Below are 18,664 nucleotides of genomic sequence, written 5' to 3' on the forward strand. Positions count from 1 at the left end.
AGAAATATAATTTCCATATCTGGAAAGCATACATAGTAAAAAGAATATATTCATAGCTTCAACAGAGCAAATTTTTAAAATCACTGTAAAAATATGAAGATATGGTGGCTATAGCACAGAAGAAACAATTCCATTATTAAGTGTGAAAGACTGAACAATGGCCCCCAAAGACAGCCATATCTTAATCTCCAAAACCTGTGAATGTGTTACCTTATATGGTAAAAGGAACTTTGCACTGTGATTAAATTAATGATCTTGCGATGCAGAGACTCTACTAGATTATCTAGGTGGTCCCAATGTAATCAGAGGGTCCTTAAAAGAGAGAGGTAATAGGATCAAGGTCAGAAGATGTTAAGACAAAAGCAGGGTCAGATAGCAAAGGAGATTCCACACCAATGGCTCTTAAGATAATGAAAGGAGCCACAGTCTAGAAAAGTAGGTGGTATCCAGAAGGTAGAAAAGGAAACAGATTCTCCCTTGGGGCCACCAAAAGAAATGCAGTCCTGAGGAAATATTTTAGATTTCTGACCTCCAAAAGTTTAAGAAAATAAATCTGTTATTTTAAGCCACCGAGTTTCTGGTAATTTGTTACAGCAGCAACAGGAAACTATAACAGAGTAGACATATAAACATGTCTACAAAAAGTAATTTAGAATTCCCCTACAACTGATAAAAATAGAGTATAAATACTGAACACTTAGAGAATACACTCAACCACTTGATTATATTAAAAAAAGCTTTGGTCATATCCCCAATCTCAATTACTAAGGTACAATATGTAGGCAATTACACATGATTATGTAAGAGTATGAATAATCATTAAAATAAAGAGCTAATCATTAAGAATAATATTTTCTCTACAATCTTATTTTAGCAATAAGTCAATCTGATTTTAAGATCTATCCTGTGTATATTTGTGGCTTCTGTGATTAAATGTATTCAAGAAAATTATAAAACACTGAACAGACCTATATGCATTGTGCAAACAAATTCTTTAACCACTCCATTGAAAGATCAGACCAAAAACAGACTGTCAATGCAGGGCATGGTAATGAAGGTACAACAAGTGATAAATTTAAAACCTAGGAAAGAAACTCTTCCATAAGCAGAAGGAGAAGGAAAAGGAAAATGAAAAGATGAATCTACCATCACAGTTGAATTTCAACTCTTCTCACATTGAATGGGTCATTAAAGCATGCAGGCAACTAAAAACATGCAAATGAAGTGAGAATGATAGAATAAAGATTATTACATCTGAATAAAAGAAAATAACATCCGATTGTGAAGCTTTCAAAAGTGCTTAATAGACCTCATTATTTGTAGATACTGATTCTGGAAAAAGAAAAGCTAAGATGTGTGACTACAGTACTGACTTAGACCTGGCCTAGAGTTGTTAATTCTTAATGGTTTGCATACGATACGTGTTAACATGTGACACTATTCAATCGTAAGTGTTTTGTGGCTTTAGCCAAGATAAATTTGTGCTGTGTTCATAATAAATATCAGTATCTACCAATGTGTAAATACTGAGTCCCCAAATGTAAGAACCTAAACTTAGCTCATCTTAAATTTTCTGATGTATTATAAATACAAATAAGAGAATAATATATCATAAACAATATGCTAAAAAACAACTACTTAATGAATACTAGTTTGTTACACCAAAATTTAAGACCTCTCCCATCTCCTTGCATACATGGCATGCTCCATCACTTCAGTTGTGTCTGACTCTCTGCGACCCCATGGACCACGGCCTGCCAGGTTTCTCTGTCCATGGGATTCTCCAGGCAAAAATACTGGAGTGGGTTGCCATGCACTCCTCCAGGGGATCATGCCGACCCATGGATCAAACCTGCATCTCTTGCACTGCAGGTGGGTTCTTTATCGCTGAACCACTGGGGAAACCCCTTTCATCTCCCTAATCTCAAGTAAATCCTTTATATTTAGAAGGTTAAGTAACTAATGATATATACCTAGCTATTTGTATCGGATTACAAATTGAAACCTAGGTCTCCTATCATCAAAAACAAAAAAAGCAGAGCCTTAGCCTAAGTTCATTTTAAACCAAAACTACTTATTGTGAGTGTGTGAATACATATCATATATCCAAAATATAATAAAATATATTCTGAATTAAACTTATAAAATTAAATTAGATGTTTAATCTTTTTGGGGGGGGGAGCCACACCACACAGCTAGCAAACTCTCAGTCTGCCAACCAAAGATTGAGCCTGGGCTCTGGCAGTACAATTTCTGAGTCCTATCACTGGACCATCAGGGTTTAATCTTTTAAATGTCAATTTCAACCCACTCTTGAAACTATACAAATAAAAACACACTTGAAAGAATTAAAGACACAGAATATAGTTTTCATACATTCAACAAAGTTATCTGGGCCTATGAAAAAAGTTGTGGGTAAGTAACAAAAATGAAGAAAATAAATCTTTGATTATAAGTGACTAGAACTAGGAGGAATCTAACTCCATTCTACCCTGTTTTACTAATAAATCAAGGGCCACAATTAGTGACATTTCTATAAGTAAAACACAGTTTGCCGACTTGAAAACAAATAGTTCTTTCCAGTTGTCTGCAGTTTATTTTGCCTAGCGAAGGCAGTAAATGATTATCAGAAATAGACACACAATCAAACCAAAGGGAAAATGTTACAAAAGGAAGACTAGTACAAAGACCTGGCCTCTTCAGTCATGCAAGCCAAGCCTAACCTATATGAACTGGAAGTCCCCCCAAATGTACTATTACATGTTTCTAATACTAAAATAAGGAAGCAGAGTTAATCTGCAGTGATATTATTTATTGATATCCTGTAACTGAGGGATATCTGTAGCACAGTTCTCTAATAAATCCTCACCCTATGCAGACACACAGTTTTCCTTATGGTCTTCAATCTTTAAAACACAAAGATAAGAAAGACCATCAAAAAGGAAAATTAAAGGTTTCCTGCTCAGGAGTTTAGTTTCTTCATCCAGAAACATATCAAAATTATTTTCAGAACTATAGAAGCTAAACCCACAAAGCACTGACACACAGAAGTAACAAAAAATAAGCTATTTTAATATCAGGATGGTGCATAAAATAAAGCCTCAGAGGAAATATTTCTTCATGCAAAAAGAGTATGTGAACTTCTAAAAGTTTGAATACCCAGTATTAGTCTTAAGAATTAAGAATTATGGTAAGAGGTCAGTCACCGTGGTAAAACCCTCAATAAAGCAAAGGCTGAAAAATCAAAAATCTACAATCCTTTTATTTATTTCAAACCTATACTGAATAGACATTTAATGGCTTCAGTAATAAACATGACATTTCTATTTTAATTTAGCCCTTGATGACATAAAGAGTGATAAAGAACGATAAATGTGCTAAATAACTGGATCAATGAAGGAAAAAGAAGACATAAAGCACTTACCACTATCAACAGCTTCAACTTCTCGGTCAATTGCATCTCTGATCATTAGCGGATGGATGAAAAACTGAGCCCATCTTAAAACAAAACAAAAAAAAACCTGTCTGGTAAAAGCTTTTCACCAGTCAACATCTATTTTTTTAAAGTAAGAAACTTTACTAAGTTGGAGATTTAGTTTATAATCATGTGTATAAAACCTAAACAATATACAGCATTTCTAGATTTTGAAGTCTACAAACCACTTTTTCTCTATTATGAAATATAATACCCATTACAGAAAAACACATAACACATGAGCATACAGACTATAAGGCAAATACCAAAGTGGCAACTACTCAGTTCAAGAAATAGAACACTGTCAAAACTCTAGAAGCACCCAGCACCCATCTCAGCACCCATATCATAAATGTTACAGTAATCACTTCTCTGCTTTTCTTGGTAGTTTTAATACATATACATGTATTTCTAGACTGGTGTTTCTTGATTTTTTTTTCCCCATTATCAACCCTAAGGAGCCTTTTCAGAAATCTTATTCCAATCACTACCCTATGAAATTTCTGTACACATATACAGCCTGTTTACATACTGTATGTGTACCTGATTTCATAAGTAAAAAATATCTAAGGACTACTCTTTTTTAAGTTAAAATATTAAAGGTTATTAGTATTTCACTTAATTATATAACTGTATTTGTAAACTTTAACATAATTTATTCCTTATATAGGTTGTGGATACTTTGGCCACCTCATGAGACGAGTTGACTCACTGGAGAAGACTCTGATGCTGGGAAAGGTTGGGGGCGGGAGGAGAAGGGGACGACAGAGAATGAGATGGCTGGATGGCATCACCAACTCTGTGGACATGAGTTTGGGTGAACTCCGGGAGTTGGTGATGGACAGGGGGGCCTGGCGTGCTGTGATTCATGGGGTCGCAGAGAGTCGGACACAACTGAGCGACTGAACTGAACTGAACATCAAATTACATATGCAAATTATCCATTTAAATAATAACCAATACAATCAAGTTTTTTTTTAATTAATATTTATTTTTCCAGCAAGACATTTAAAAATTAATTTCCTACAATATTTAATAAACTTTGAACTTCTGCTTGCTCTGAGAAGAAACTTTTAACTTAATTAGCTACTAGTACTCATTAAAATATTACTAACATTTTTTTAATTTTCAGTACTTGTTATAACTAATGATGGGCTAAATAACTTTTACTGAATTAAATAATAAAACAGAATATTATATTTAATTCTAAAAACAAAGTCACACACAAAAGGAGAGAGGGTCAAACATAAACAACATCCACAAGGCAGCTAATGACAACCAACTGACACACGCAGACGACCTCTAGTGATGACTTCAAGATCAAACAATCATTTGAAAGTCCTCCAATTATCTATCACCACAATTTTGTAGCCCAGACCTTGCATACGCTCTGCATCTCTTCCATGAACTCAGTGTCAGTGTAAATGGTGCTCATGTGATACTTGAGAAAACTCAGAAAGAAATTAATACTAAATGAAGATTTTGCAGGTAGGGTTAAGCTTTGGAGCGCCACAAACCATTATAATATCAAACATTTTTTTACCTCCAAGAACCAATTTCTGCTACCAAAAGAAACAATATGAACCCTGCCAAGAATGCATGTTCTAAACAATATAGTTTCATTTTTGAACTTCATATAAATGGATATATAGTTTATACACCCTTTACATGATTTAACTCAACACTTTAATAGTCATTCACGATGTTACACGTGACTGTGGCTGATTTATTTTCACTGCAGTAGAATATTCCACTGCATGAATTTACTCATCCATTCTACTGCTGATGGACATTTGTGCTGGTTCCGGATCTGAACCATTACAAACAATGCTGTCAAAAACATTCTTATAAATATGTACCATGGCACATGTGCACAAGTTTGTCTAAATATCTATCTAAGAAAGAACTCCTAGGTAACAGCATATGCATCATATGTTCTACATCACCAGGTTAATACCAAACCTTTCCAAAAGTGATTGTGTCAGTTTACTCTTGCATCAAAGCATTCTCCCAATCCTCTACAACCTCACCCTCACTTGGTATTGTCAGACGTTAAAATTTTCTGTAACTTTTAGAAGGATAGTTAAATTTCATAATGATTTGAATTTACATTTTCCTGATAGAATATTTTATATATTTAGTAATAATTTTAATTTCTTCTTTTATAATATGCCTGTTTAAGGGCTTTTTCTATTGGGTTGGACTTTTCTTATTGATTCTAACAATATATATTTAATTATCCATTGTGGCTCAGATGGTAAAACATCTGCCTACAATGCGGGAGACCCAGGTTTGATCCCTGGGTCGGGAAGATCCCCTGGAGAAGGAAATGGCTACCCACTCCAGTACTCTTGCCTGGGAAATCCATGGACGGAGGATCCTGGTAGGCTACAGTTCATGGTGTCGCAAAGAGTCGGACAGAACTGAGCGACTTCATTTCACTTATATAATATGCAATAGCATATATAATAATATGTAAACATATGTACTCATAATTAAAACTCAATGGTAGTTATTCTAAATATAAGTCCTTTGTTAGTTACATGTGTTACAAGTATATTCTTCCACTTTATACTTGCTTTTTTCACTCTCTCTATGTTACCTTTACATGAACACAATGTACTATCATCTCTTTTTGTTTTTCCATCTTGTTTGATAATCCTTATCTAAGGTTAAAGTCACACTTTTCCACAAAACTTTTAATGGCACTTTTCACTTTTTGGTCTATAATCCACATAGAATTGATTTTTTGGGGTATGTTGTGAGATAGGCAGTCGATTTTGTTTTTACCATTATACTGTCTTGGTATCATTTTTTTTAAAAAGCCCTTGACCACTGCTTCATAATGTTCCTATCAAAAATCAAGTGTCCACGTATGCGTTGGTCTATTTCCATTCCAAGAAACATTCTGTTCCACCGTCTCTTTGTCTGCTGCTGCTGCTGCTAAGTCACTTCAGTCGTGTCCGACTCTGTGCGACCCCACAGACGGAAGCCCACCAGGCTCCCCCATCCCCGGGATTCTCCAGGCAAGAACACTGGAGTGGGGTGCCATTTACTTCTCCAATGTGTGAAAGTGGAAAGTGAAAAGTGAAAGTGAAGTCACTCAGTCGTGTCCGACCCTTAGCGACCCCACGGACTGCAGCCCACCAGGCTGCTCCATCCATGGGATTTTCTAGGCAAGGTACTGGAGTGGCTTGCCATTGCCTTCTCCATGTCTCTTTATCTAGCCTTCTGCGAACACCACAATGTCCTAATTACAAAACAAATCTTAATATCTAGTAGGTCAAGTTCTACAACCTTGTTATTTTTCCAATTCAAAAGTATCCTGGCTATACTTCAGTTCAGTCGCTCAGTTGTGTCCGACTCTCAGCGACCCCATGAATCACAGCATGCCAGGCCTCCCTGTCCATCACCAACTCCTGGAGTTCACTCAAACTCATGTCCACAGAGTCGGTGATGCCATCCCTCTGTATTTCTTTATAAACCTTAGAGTTAGATTGTCTATTTAAGACTAAGTAAATCTTCTAAGATTATGGTTATGATATCGCTGAATCTGTACATTAAATAGGAAGAACTAATGTCACTGAAAAAAACAAGAGAGAAAGATTTTGGGGTATCCCCTGGTGGTCCAGTGGTTAGGACTCCGCACTTTCAATGCAGCTGGCAGGGGTTCGATCCCTGGCTGGGGAGCTAGGATCCTCCATGCTTAGCAAAGTGGCCAAAAACAGAAAATTTTTTAAAAAGGGCTTAAAATCCATAAATAGTATTTCTCTCAATTTATTTAGGTCTTTTATTTAATATTTAAATAAGATTTTAATATAGCCTCCATGAAGAAGTCTTATATATAATTTTGGGGATGATTCCTTTTTCCCCAAATTTTAAACTTTTTATTTTGTATTGGGGTATAGCTGATTAACAATGTTGCAGTAGTTTCAGATGAACAGTGCAAGGGACTCAGCCATACATACACATGTATCCATTCTCCCCTAAACACCCCTCCTTTCCAGGCTTCTACATAACACTGACCCAAGTTCCATGTGCTATACAATAGGTCCCTGGTTGGTTATGGGGAATGATTCTTGAATGTCTGATTATTTATGCAGCTCTTATAAACTTGTTTTTAAATTTCAATTTCTAACTGCTGCAGATACACAGAAATTATACTTTTATATGTTAAACATTATTTTTGTGATTTTAAACTTTTGCATATCTAGCTATCTTACTGAATTCTGTTGTTAGTAATTTTTATCTGTATATTAGATTTTCTATGTTCACAATCATATCATATGTGATGACAGTAGTTTATTTTGCTTATTTTTCTTTCTTCCCTAATAGAATGATGAATAGAAGTGATCATAAACCACATCTGCCTTGTTCTTGATCCCAGCTTGAAATCTTTCAAAGTTGCACCATTAAATATAAGGTTTGATTTAAAATATCAAATATCACACTGAGAAAGCTACCTTATACTCCACTTGCCAACAGCATCTTCATTAATAGATACTCAATTTCATCATGTAATTTTTCTCTACATACACCGAATTATGGTTTTTTCTCCTTCAATCTGGCAATGAGATGAACAGCACTGATTTTGTTAACCCTACCCTGTACTTCCAGGATGAACCCAACTCAGTACTGCTATATCAGCCTGTTTGTGAATCTGGTCTATATTTTTTCTTATATTATACTTTCTTATGTCAAGGTCATGCTGTTTTTTAAATGAGGGAGGAATTATTTCTTTCCTCCATTTTTTGGTAAGACTCTAAAGAAAACAAGTTTATTTTTGAGAAGATGTTTCATTACTGATTGATTTCTTTAATGAGGATGAAAACTTTTAAATTATTTCTCTTATGTGGGTTTTATAAATAATATTATCAGGAATTTGTGAATGCCCTCTAGTTTTTTCACTTACTAGAAAAGGTTTTCGAAATATCTTATTATATTTTCAATATCAGCCAGTATATCATATTCCTTTTTATTCTTGATATTTTCACATACTTTTTTCCTTTGACCAGTCTCATGAAAGGTTTATCTATTTTGTTAGTTTTTTCAAACCAACATTTAGCATTCTTGAAAGTCTACGTTTGCTGTTTTTATTGAGAAATAATTCACATACCACAAAATATCCCATTAAAAGTATATAATTAAAAGGATTTTACTACATTCACAGAATTATGTACATTACCACTAATTTCAGAAAATAGTCATTAACCCCAAAATAAACTGTACCCATTAACAGTCATTTTCTATTCCCTCACCCCTCTAGCCCGTGACAAGCACTATAACGCTTTTGGTCTCTATGGATTTGCCTATTTTGGACATTTCATGTAAATGGAATCAAACTTTATATAGGGCCTTCTGTGTCTGGCCTCTTTCTCGTAGCATAATGTTTTCAAGATTCATTTCAACATTCATTCAAACATTGTATCATGCACCAGAACTTCATCCCCTTATTATTGCCAAGTAACATTCCTGTGTATGGATATGCCACATCTGGTTTATCCATTCATCAGTGGACTAACATTTCGGTTTTTCCACTTTTGACCTATTATATATAATTCTGCTACAAACACTCATTTAGATATTTTTATGTAAACGTATGTTTTCAATTCTCTAGAGCATGTATACTAAGAGTAGAATTGTGGGGTCATATTGTAACTCTTCAATTAACTTTTGATGAAGTTTTCTAACTACATTTTCTAACACCAACAATGTATGAAGGTTCTAATTTACCTACACATTCACCAATAATTGTTAATGTTCTTCTTTTTGAAGTGATATCTCACTGAAGTTCTTTTTTAATTGATGCATAACTGTTTTACAATGGTGCGTTCATTTCTGTGTACAGCAAAGTGACTCGGTTACACATATTTTTTTCTATTCTTTTCCATTTTGGTTTATCAAAGGATAATGAATATAAATTCCTTGCTATAAAGCTAATCCCAAACTCCCAATTGTTTCCCCTCCACCCCACTCTCCCTTGGCCACCACAAGTCTGTTCTCTATGTCCTTGAGTCTGTTTCTGTTTCACAGATATGTTCATTTGTGTTCTACTTTAGATTTCACACATAAGTGATATCATATTAGTCTCTGTCTTTCTCTTTCTGACTTATTTCACTTAGTGTGATAATCTCTAGGGTCCATTCATGTTGCTGCAAGCGGCATTATTTCATTCTTTTTTATAGCTGAGTAATACTCCGTTGTATATACACACCACTTCTTTATCTATTTATCTATTGATGGACATATAGGTTGCTTCCACGTTTGGCTATTGTAAATGGTGCTGCTATGAACACTGGGGTGCATATATCCTTTCAAACTAGTCTTCGTCTTTTCCAGATGTATGCCCAAGAGTGGGACTGTTGGATCATGACGGTGGATCATGTTGTCCACACTGTTTTCCATAGTGAATACACCAGTTTACATTCCCTTGAACAATATAAAAGGGTTTCCTTTTCTCCACACACTCTCCAACATTTATTATTTGTTGACTTTTAATGATAGCTATTCTGACCAATGCGAGATGGTACACCTCATTCCTAGTGACTAAGACGTTGAGCATCTTTTCATGTGCTTATTGAGCACCTAAGTATCTCCCTTGGAGAAATGTCTACTCAAATTCTTTGCCCATTCAAAAATTGGATTATTTGTCTTATTGTTGAACACAGATAATACTAGCACCTTACCAAATATATGATTTTTAAATATTTTCTTCCCTTCTGTGAACTGTCTTTTCATTTTCTTCACAGGACCCATTAAAGCAAAAAAATTTTTAATTTTAGTGGAGTCCAATTTATCCAGTTTTTCCTTTGTTCCTTCTGTGTTTCATGGCATATCTGCAGAACTATTGCCATGCCCAATCACAAAGATTTAAGCCTATCTTCTCTTTTGAGTCTTAGAGCTTTTGCTCTTACACTTAATTATGTCTCAATATGTATATGGTATGAACAAAGTATCTAACTTGATTCTTTTGTAGTGCATATCCAGCTGTCCCAGTACCATGTGTTGAAAAACTTTTTCCAATTGAATTGATGCGGTACCCTTGCAACTAACCATAAGCGTAATGTTTTATTTCTGGAGCCCCAACTCTATTCCACTGATCTGTATGTCTGTTCTTTTTTAAAAAATTTATTTGGCTGTGCTGGGTCTTATTTGTCGCATGTGGGATCTAGTTCCCTAACCAGGGGTTGAACCCAGGCATTGGGAGTCTTAGCCACTGGACCACAGGTAAGTTCTCCTATGTGTCTATTCTTATGTCAGTACCATGTAGCTTTGAGTAAGTTTTGAAACTGAGAATGTGAGTCCTTTAACTTTGTTCTTTTTCAGGATTAATTTTGGCTATTCTTGGTCAATTCCTTTCTATATGAATTTCAGAACCAACTCATCAATTTCTTCAAAAAAGACAGCTGAAATTTTGATATGGACTAAGTTGAATCTATAGACAAATTTGGGATGTACTGCCATCTTAACCGGAGAAGTCAATGGCAAGCCACTCCAGTACTCTTGTCTAGAAAATCCCATGGATGGAGGAGCCTGATAGGCTGCAGTCTGTGGGGTCTGGGTCGGACACGACTGAGCGACTTCACTTTCACTTTTCACTTTCACACACTGGAGAAGGAAATGGCAACCCACTCCGGTGTTCTTGCCTGGAGAATCCCAGGGACAGGGGAGCCTGGTGGGCTTCTGTCTGTGGGGTCACACAGAGTCGGACACGACTGGAGTGACTTAGCAGCAGCAGCAGCCATCTTAACAATATTAAATCTTGTAATCTGTGAACATGGGATGTCGTTCCAGCTCTTGCAACTCTCTCGTTAAATTTATTCCTAAGTATTTTATTCTTTTTAATACTACTGTACAAGGAATTTTCTCTTAATTTCATTTTTTAATCTTTCATTGCTAGTGTGTAAAAATACAGTTGATTTTTGTACAACGATCTTGATTCTGAAACCCTGTTAACTTGATATTAGCTCTAACAGTTCGTTTGTAGAATTTGTAGGGTTATTTACATATAGTAAGTTCTTGATATTTGCAGTAGTTATGGTTTCTACAGTTGTCAAGTCTGCTGAATAAGCAAGTACTGAGGGACTCTCTAGGAGTAATATATACATATACACACACACTCACACACACAGATTATGACCTTAAATCCTAAAGATATCTCGTTCTAGTTGATTCTCTTTTATTTCACAAAAAAGAAAATGAAATTCAGAAGCATTAAGGACTTTGCCCAAGGCCACTTTCCCAATGGGTACCAGAGTTGGGACTCAAACTCCACAGAACTGGCTTCAGAGCTCGAGCTTCTTTTACTATGTTATTCTGTTCCCTATCCTCTGGTCACTTCTACATGAAACTGAAATAAAAAGGCAGAGTGTTGCCTTGTTCAACCTCAGCTGAGAATGTGTAGGTCAGGCAACTCAAATCTTTCACAATTTTCCTTTTTTTCTCCCCATATGTCCATGAATGACTGCAAAAGCATCAGAAGTATTCATCTGGGAGCTACAAAAAAATTTTAGTGAGTAGATGAATTCTCCATAAATAATGAGAATCATTCATATACGATGAAGCCATCTACAAGTTGTTTTACTATTTTGCCAATCTGCATGCCTTCTTTTTTGTGTCTAATTGTTCTAGCTAAAACCTCCATTACAATGTCAAATAGAGGTGACAGAGGTGATGTCTTGATGCTATTTGGGGAAATGTTTTCAATCTTCCACCATTAAAAATGATGTTAGTTATGGGTTATTCATAGATACTCTTTATGAAGTTGAGGAAGTTCCCTTTTATTCATGGTTTATTACATGCTTTATCATGAAAGGGTGCTGAATTCAATTAAATGCCTTTTCTGTTTATACTGAGATAATTTCTGAAATGTGTTTGTCCTTCTATTAATTTGGCACATTATGTTGATTGGTTTTTGTATGAACTACCCTTGCAGTCCTGGGATAAATCCCACCTGAATGGTGTATAATCCTTTTTATATGATGCTGATTCAGTTTTGTAGTATTTTGTTGAAGATTTTTGCATCTATATTCTACTACTTGGAGAAGGAAATGGATACCCACTCCAGTCTTCTTACCTGGAAAATTCCATGGATGGAGGAGCCTGGTAGGCTACAGTCCATGGGGTCACAAAGAGTCAGACACGACTGAGTGACTTCACTTTCTTTCTTTCTATAGTTCCTTTTAGAAAAGGAAATGGCAACCCACTCCAGTGTTCTTGCCTGGAGAATTCCATGGACAGAGGGGCCTGGTGGACTATGGTCTATGGGGTTGCGAAGAGTCGGACCCGACTAAGCAACTAACACACACACACATTCTAATACTGGTCTGTAGTTTTTTTGTACAATCATTGTCTAGTTTTAATATCAGAGTAATATTGGCTTCACAGAATGACTTAGAAGTGTCCGTCTTCTGTATTTCAGAAGTTTATGAAGCATTCGTTTTAATTCTTTAAACGTTTGGTAGAATTCACCAGTAAAGTCATATGGATCTATACTCTTCTTTTGGTAAGTTCTTGATTACTAATCCAATCTCTCATTACAGGTCTATTCAGATTTTCTGTGTTGAGTCAGTTTCAATAGTTTTGTGTCTTTCTACAAATTTGTCCATTTCATCTTGGTTATCTACTTGTTGGCATACAACAGTTCACAATTCTAATTTTTTTAATTTTGGTTAATATCATACTAATGTCCACTCTTTCTTTTTCTTGGTCAGTTTAGCTGAAGGTTTGCCAATTTTGTTCACCTTTTCAAATAACCAAATTTTGATTTTATTTTCTATTGTTTTTCTATTCCCTATTTCATTTATTTCCACTCAAATGTTTATTATGTCCTTCCTTCTACCTGAGTTTAGATTGCTCTTCTTTGCCTTGCTAATTAAAATGCAAGTTTAGGTTCACTTGAGATAAGGTTCACCTTATCTTTGACAAAGGAGGCAAGGATATTCAATGGAGAAAAGACAGTCTCTTTTAACAAGTGGTGCTGGGAAAACTGGTCAACCACTTGTAAAAGAATGAAACTAGAACAATCCTTAACACCATTCACAAAAATAAACTCAAAATGGATTAAAGATCTAAATTTAAGGCCAGAAGCTATAAAACTCCTAGAGGAGAACATAGGTAAAACACTCTCTGACATAAATCACAGCAGGATCCTCCATGACCTACCTCCCAGAATATTGGAAATAAAAGCAAAATAAACAAATCAGACCTAATTAAAATTAAAAGCTTCTGCACAGCAAAGGAAACTATAAGCAAGGTGAAAAGACAGCCTTCAGAATGGGAGAAAATAATAGCAAATGAAGCAACTGACAAAGAATTAATCTCAAAAATATACAAGCAACTCCTGCAGCTCAATTCCAGAGATCTTACTTTTTTTAACGGAGGGGTGTGATCTTCCCGACTCAGGGATCGAACCTGGGTCTCCTGCATTATAGGCAGACGCTTTACCGTCTGAGCCACCAGGGAAGCCATGGAGGGGTTTACAGCTATAAATTTCCTTCTGAGCACTGGTTTTGATGCATCTCATAATTTTTTGTATGTTGTTTTCATTTTCACTAGTGTCTAAGTATTTTTTAATTTCCCTCATGACTTCTTTTTTGATCCATTGATTATTTAAGGGTAGGCTGTTAAATTTCTACAGATTTGTGAAATTCCCTAAATTTCCTTGTTACTGATTACTGATTCCATTCCATTACAGCTAGAGAACATACTCTGTATAATTTTATTCCTTCAAATATATTGGAAATAAATTTATGACCTAATGTATATCAATGCTGGAGAAAAGTACCTGCACTACTTAAGAATATGTATTTTGCTGATTTGGGGTGAAGTGCTCTGTTAAAGTTTACATGCTTGTTCATGTCTTCTATTTCTTGTTGATCTACCCAGTTGTTCTACTCCTTATTGAAAGTATAATATTTACATTTGCAACTATTATTACTGACTAGTGTATTTCTGCCTTCAATTCTGTCGGTTTTTGCTTTATGTATTTTGAGGTTCCTTTGAAAGATGAACGTGTATTTATAACTGTTACACCTTCTGATGAACTGACCTTTATATCATTATAAAATTCCCTTGTCTCCAGTAACAAGTTTCATCATAAAGTCGATTTTGTCTGATATTAGTACAGCCACCATAGTTCCCTTTTAATCACTATTTATATATACTTTTTCATCCTTTTATTGCCAATCTATTAGGGTATATTTAAGACTTCCCTGGTGGCTCAGTGATAAAGAACTCACCTGCCAATGCAGGACACATATCATCCTTTTATTGCCAATCTACTGGTGTATTTTAATCTAAAATGTGTCTCACATGTACACAATGTTCACTGTAGCACTATTTACAATAGCTAGAACATGGAAGCAACCTCTATGCCTAACAACAGAGTGAATGGATAAGGAAGATGTGGTACATTTATACAATGGAATTTACCAGGGCATAAAAAGGAACACATTTGAGTCATTCTAATGAGGTGGATGAATCTAGAGCCTATTATACAAAGTGAAGTAAGTCAGAAAGAGAAAGATAAATATCGTATACTAACGCATATATATGGAATCTAGAAAGATGGTACCAATGAATTTATTGTAGGACAGCAAAGGAGAAACAGACATAGAGAACAGACTTAAGGACATGGTGGGTGGGGAGGGATGGGAAGGAGAGGGTGAGATGTATGGAGAGAGTAACATGGAAACTTACATAACAATATGTAAAATAGAAAGCCAATGGGAATTTGCTGTACAACTCAGGGAACTCAAACAGGGGCTCTGTCTCAACCTAGATGCATGGGATGGTGAGGGAGGGAGGAAGGAGATTCAAGAGGGAGGGGACATATGTATACCTATGGCTGATTCATGTTGATGTTTTACAGAAAACAACAAAATTCTGTAAAGCAATTATATGTCAATTAAAAAAATAAAGTGTGTCTTTTATAGGCAGCATATTATATAGCTGACTCATGTTTCTTTACCCAGTCTGCCAATGTCTTATTTTTTAATTGAAATGCTTAACTATTTACACATATAATTACTGATAAGACAGGATTTATATATGTCTGTGCTATCTACTGCAAGTCTTATACCTTTTTTCCCCTCTATTCCTCAACTGCTGACTTCTTTGTGTTAAAATAGGTATTTTCTAGAGTACCATTCAAATTCCCTTGCCATTTCTTTTACTACATTTTTGAGTTATTTTCCTAATAACTTATAACAATCCACTTTGAATTAATACCAACTTAACTTCAGTATTACACGAAAGCTTCACTTCTGTATACCTACTCTCTCCTTTTCGTGCTATTATTGCCATACAAATGATATTATATAGTATATGCCTATCAACACATTCATAATTTTTGCTTTATATAGCTATCTTTTAAATCAGATAGGAAAAAATTACAAAAACTATATATTTTATATTTATATAGATAAACAAAGACAATATAAATTATATAGTATAAATTATCTTTATAAGTGTGCTTTATTTCTTCATGTGGAATTGAGTGTCCTTTCATTTCTGTCTGAAGGACTCCATCCATCTAACATGTCATACAGAGAAGATCTGCTAACAACAATTTTAATTTAGCCGAGAATGTCCTAATTTCTCCATTTAGAAGGATATTTTTACTGGATAAAAAATACTTGGTTTGCAGTCTTTCAGTACTTTGAATATATCATACCATTGTCTTCTTGCTTCCATGATTTCTCAAAGCACCTGTTTACCCTATTGAGATTAACTTTTATGAAAAAAGCTGCTCCTCTCTTGCTTTCAATATTCTTTTTACATTTAGTTTTAAAGGCTTGATTATAACATGTCTTAATGTGAAAGTCACTGCTGTGAATATTACTGTGTTTATTCTTCTGGAAATCTGCTGAGTTGCCTGAATGTGTAGATGTTTGTCTTTTACCAATGTGGAAAGAGTTTGGCTATTATGCCTTCAAGAATACTTTCTATGTTTTTCTCATTTCCTCTTGGAACTCCTATAAAACACATGCTAGTATGCTTGATGGTATCCCATAGATCTCTGAGGCTCTGTCTTATTTTTCTTCATCCCTTTTCTTTATTTCTGTTCCTCAGACTGGACAATCCCAATTAATCTTTCTTCAAGTTTGTTCATTCCGTCCTCAGCTAGCTCAAATCTTCTGTTAAGCTCTTCTAGTTAATTTTTCAAGTTGTACTTGTCAACTCTAGAAAATTCTATTTGTTTCTTTTAATAATTTGTATCTGTTGAGGGGTGTTAGAAGGAAAGTTCAAGAGGGATGGGATATATGTATATACATAACTGACTCACTCTGTTGTACAGCAGAAACTAACACAGAATTGTACAGCAATGGTACTCCAATTTAAAAAAAAAAAGTAAAAGTAAAGCAACTATTTACCTGGGAAAAAAATAATTTGTATCTCTTTACTGACGTTCTCTATTTAGTAGGACATCATTCTTGTGTTCTCCTTTAGTTCTTAGAAATAGTTTTCTTTAGCTCCTTGAACATAATTAAAATAGGTGATCTAAAGTTCTTTGACTGTGTGGATCACAATAAACTGTGGAACATTCTGAAAGAGATGGGAATCCCAGACCACCTAACCTGCCTCTTGAGAAACCTGTATGCAGGTCAGGAAGCAACAGTTAGAACTGGACATGGAACAACAGACTGGTTCCAAATAGGAAAAGGTGTACGTCAAGGCTGTATATTGTCACCTTGCTTATTTAACTTATATGCAGAGTACATCATGAGGAACGCTGGGCTGGAAGAAGCACAAGCTGGAATCAAGATTGCTGGGAGAAATATCAATAACCTCAGATATGCAGATGACACTACCCTTATGGCAGAAAGTGAAGAGGAACTCAAAAGCCTCTTGATGAAAGTGAAAGAGGAGAGTGAAAAGGTTGGCTTGAAGCTCAACATTCAGAAAACAAAGATCATGGCATCTGGTCCCATCACTTCATGGGAAATAGATGGAAAAACAGTGGAAACAGTGTCAGACTTTATATTTTTGGGCTCCAAAATCACTGCGGATGCTGATTGCAGCCATGAAATTAAAGGACGCTTGCTCCTTGGAAGGAAAGTTATGACCAACCTTGATAGTATATTAAAAAGCAGAGACATTACTTTGCCAACCAAGGTCCGTCTAGTCAAGGCAATGGTTTTTCCCGTGGTCATGTATGGATGTGAGAGTTGGACTGTGAAGAAAGCTGATCGCCGAAGAATCGATGCTTTTGAACTGTGGTGTTGGAGAAGACTCTTGAGAGTCCCTTATACTGCAAGGAGATCCAACCAGTCCATTCTAAAGGAGATCAATTCTGGATGTTCATTGGAGGGACTGATGCTAAGGCTGAAACTCCAATACTTTGGCCACCTCATGCGACGAGTTGACTCACTGGAAAAGACTCTGATGCTGGGAAAGGTTGGGGGCGGGAGGAGAAGGGGACGACGGAGAATGAGATGGCTGGATGGCATCACCGACTCTGTGGACATGAGTTTGAGTGAACTCCGGGAGTTGGTGATGGACAGGGAGGCCTGGCGTGCTGTGATTCATGGGATCGCGGAGAGTCGGACACGACTGAGCGACTGAACTGAACTGAACTGAACTGAAAGTTTCTGTCTGGTTAACTCCAGAATCTAGACTTTCTTAGGAACAGTATCTATTGACTACTGTTTTTCCATTGTATCAGTCATACTTTTCTGCATCCCTCATAATTTTGTTGAAAAAAATTTTTTAGTAATATAATGTAGCAACTCTGTAAATCAAGCCTCTCCTCCCTCCTCAGGGTTTGTTGTTATTGTTTCTTGTTGTTACCATTTACATATTTAGTGCCCTTCAGATTTCCCTAGTGGCTCAGACAGTAAAGAACTGTCCGCAATGAGTGAGACCTGGGGTCAATCTCTGGTTTAAGAAGATGCCCTGGCGAAGGGAATGGCTACACACTTCAGTATTCTTGCCTGGAAAATTCCATGGACAGAGAAGCCTGTGACCATGGGGTTGCAAAGAGTCAGACATGACTGAGCAACTCACACTTACCTTAACTAATCCTGTGAAGTCTATATTCTTTGATGGCTTGGTTAGCTTAGTGATAATCTCTGGTTGCAGAGAGATTTCCTTAAATGCCTTGCCAAGGGGTTCTCTATGTATATTGGGGGATGCTTTCAACATTCAGTCAGGCAGTTTAAAACTCTACATTAGCCATCACATCCG

General features: G+C 35.8%; 1 protein-coding gene and 1 non-coding gene across 3 annotated transcripts in view; both read right to left on the reverse strand.

Moving 5' to 3' along the window:
• NRDC (nardilysin convertase) overlaps positions 1–18,664 on the reverse strand; it is a 112,592-nt gene that overhangs the window by 55,015 nt on the left and 38,913 nt on the right. For both annotated transcript variants that reach the window (XM_055401917.2, XM_055401916.2), the window contains one exon: positions 3,425–3,498. In XM_055401917.2, the coding sequence (XP_055257892.1) occupies positions 3,425–3,498 (74 nt within the window). The remainder of the gene's footprint in view (positions 1–3,424; positions 3,499–18,664) is intronic.
• Positions 13,867–13,939, reverse strand: TRNAY-AUA (transfer RNA tyrosine (anticodon AUA)). Its single transcript has one exon. It is a non-coding gene; the product is annotated as a tRNA-Tyr (tRNA).

The sequence above is a fragment of the Moschus berezovskii genome, chromosome 4, assembly GCF_049115385.1.
Source record: "Moschus berezovskii isolate FMDL1 chromosome 4, NW_MosBer_1.0, whole genome shotgun sequence".
Taxonomy (NCBI): domain Eukaryota; kingdom Metazoa; phylum Chordata; class Mammalia; order Artiodactyla; family Moschidae; genus Moschus; species Moschus berezovskii.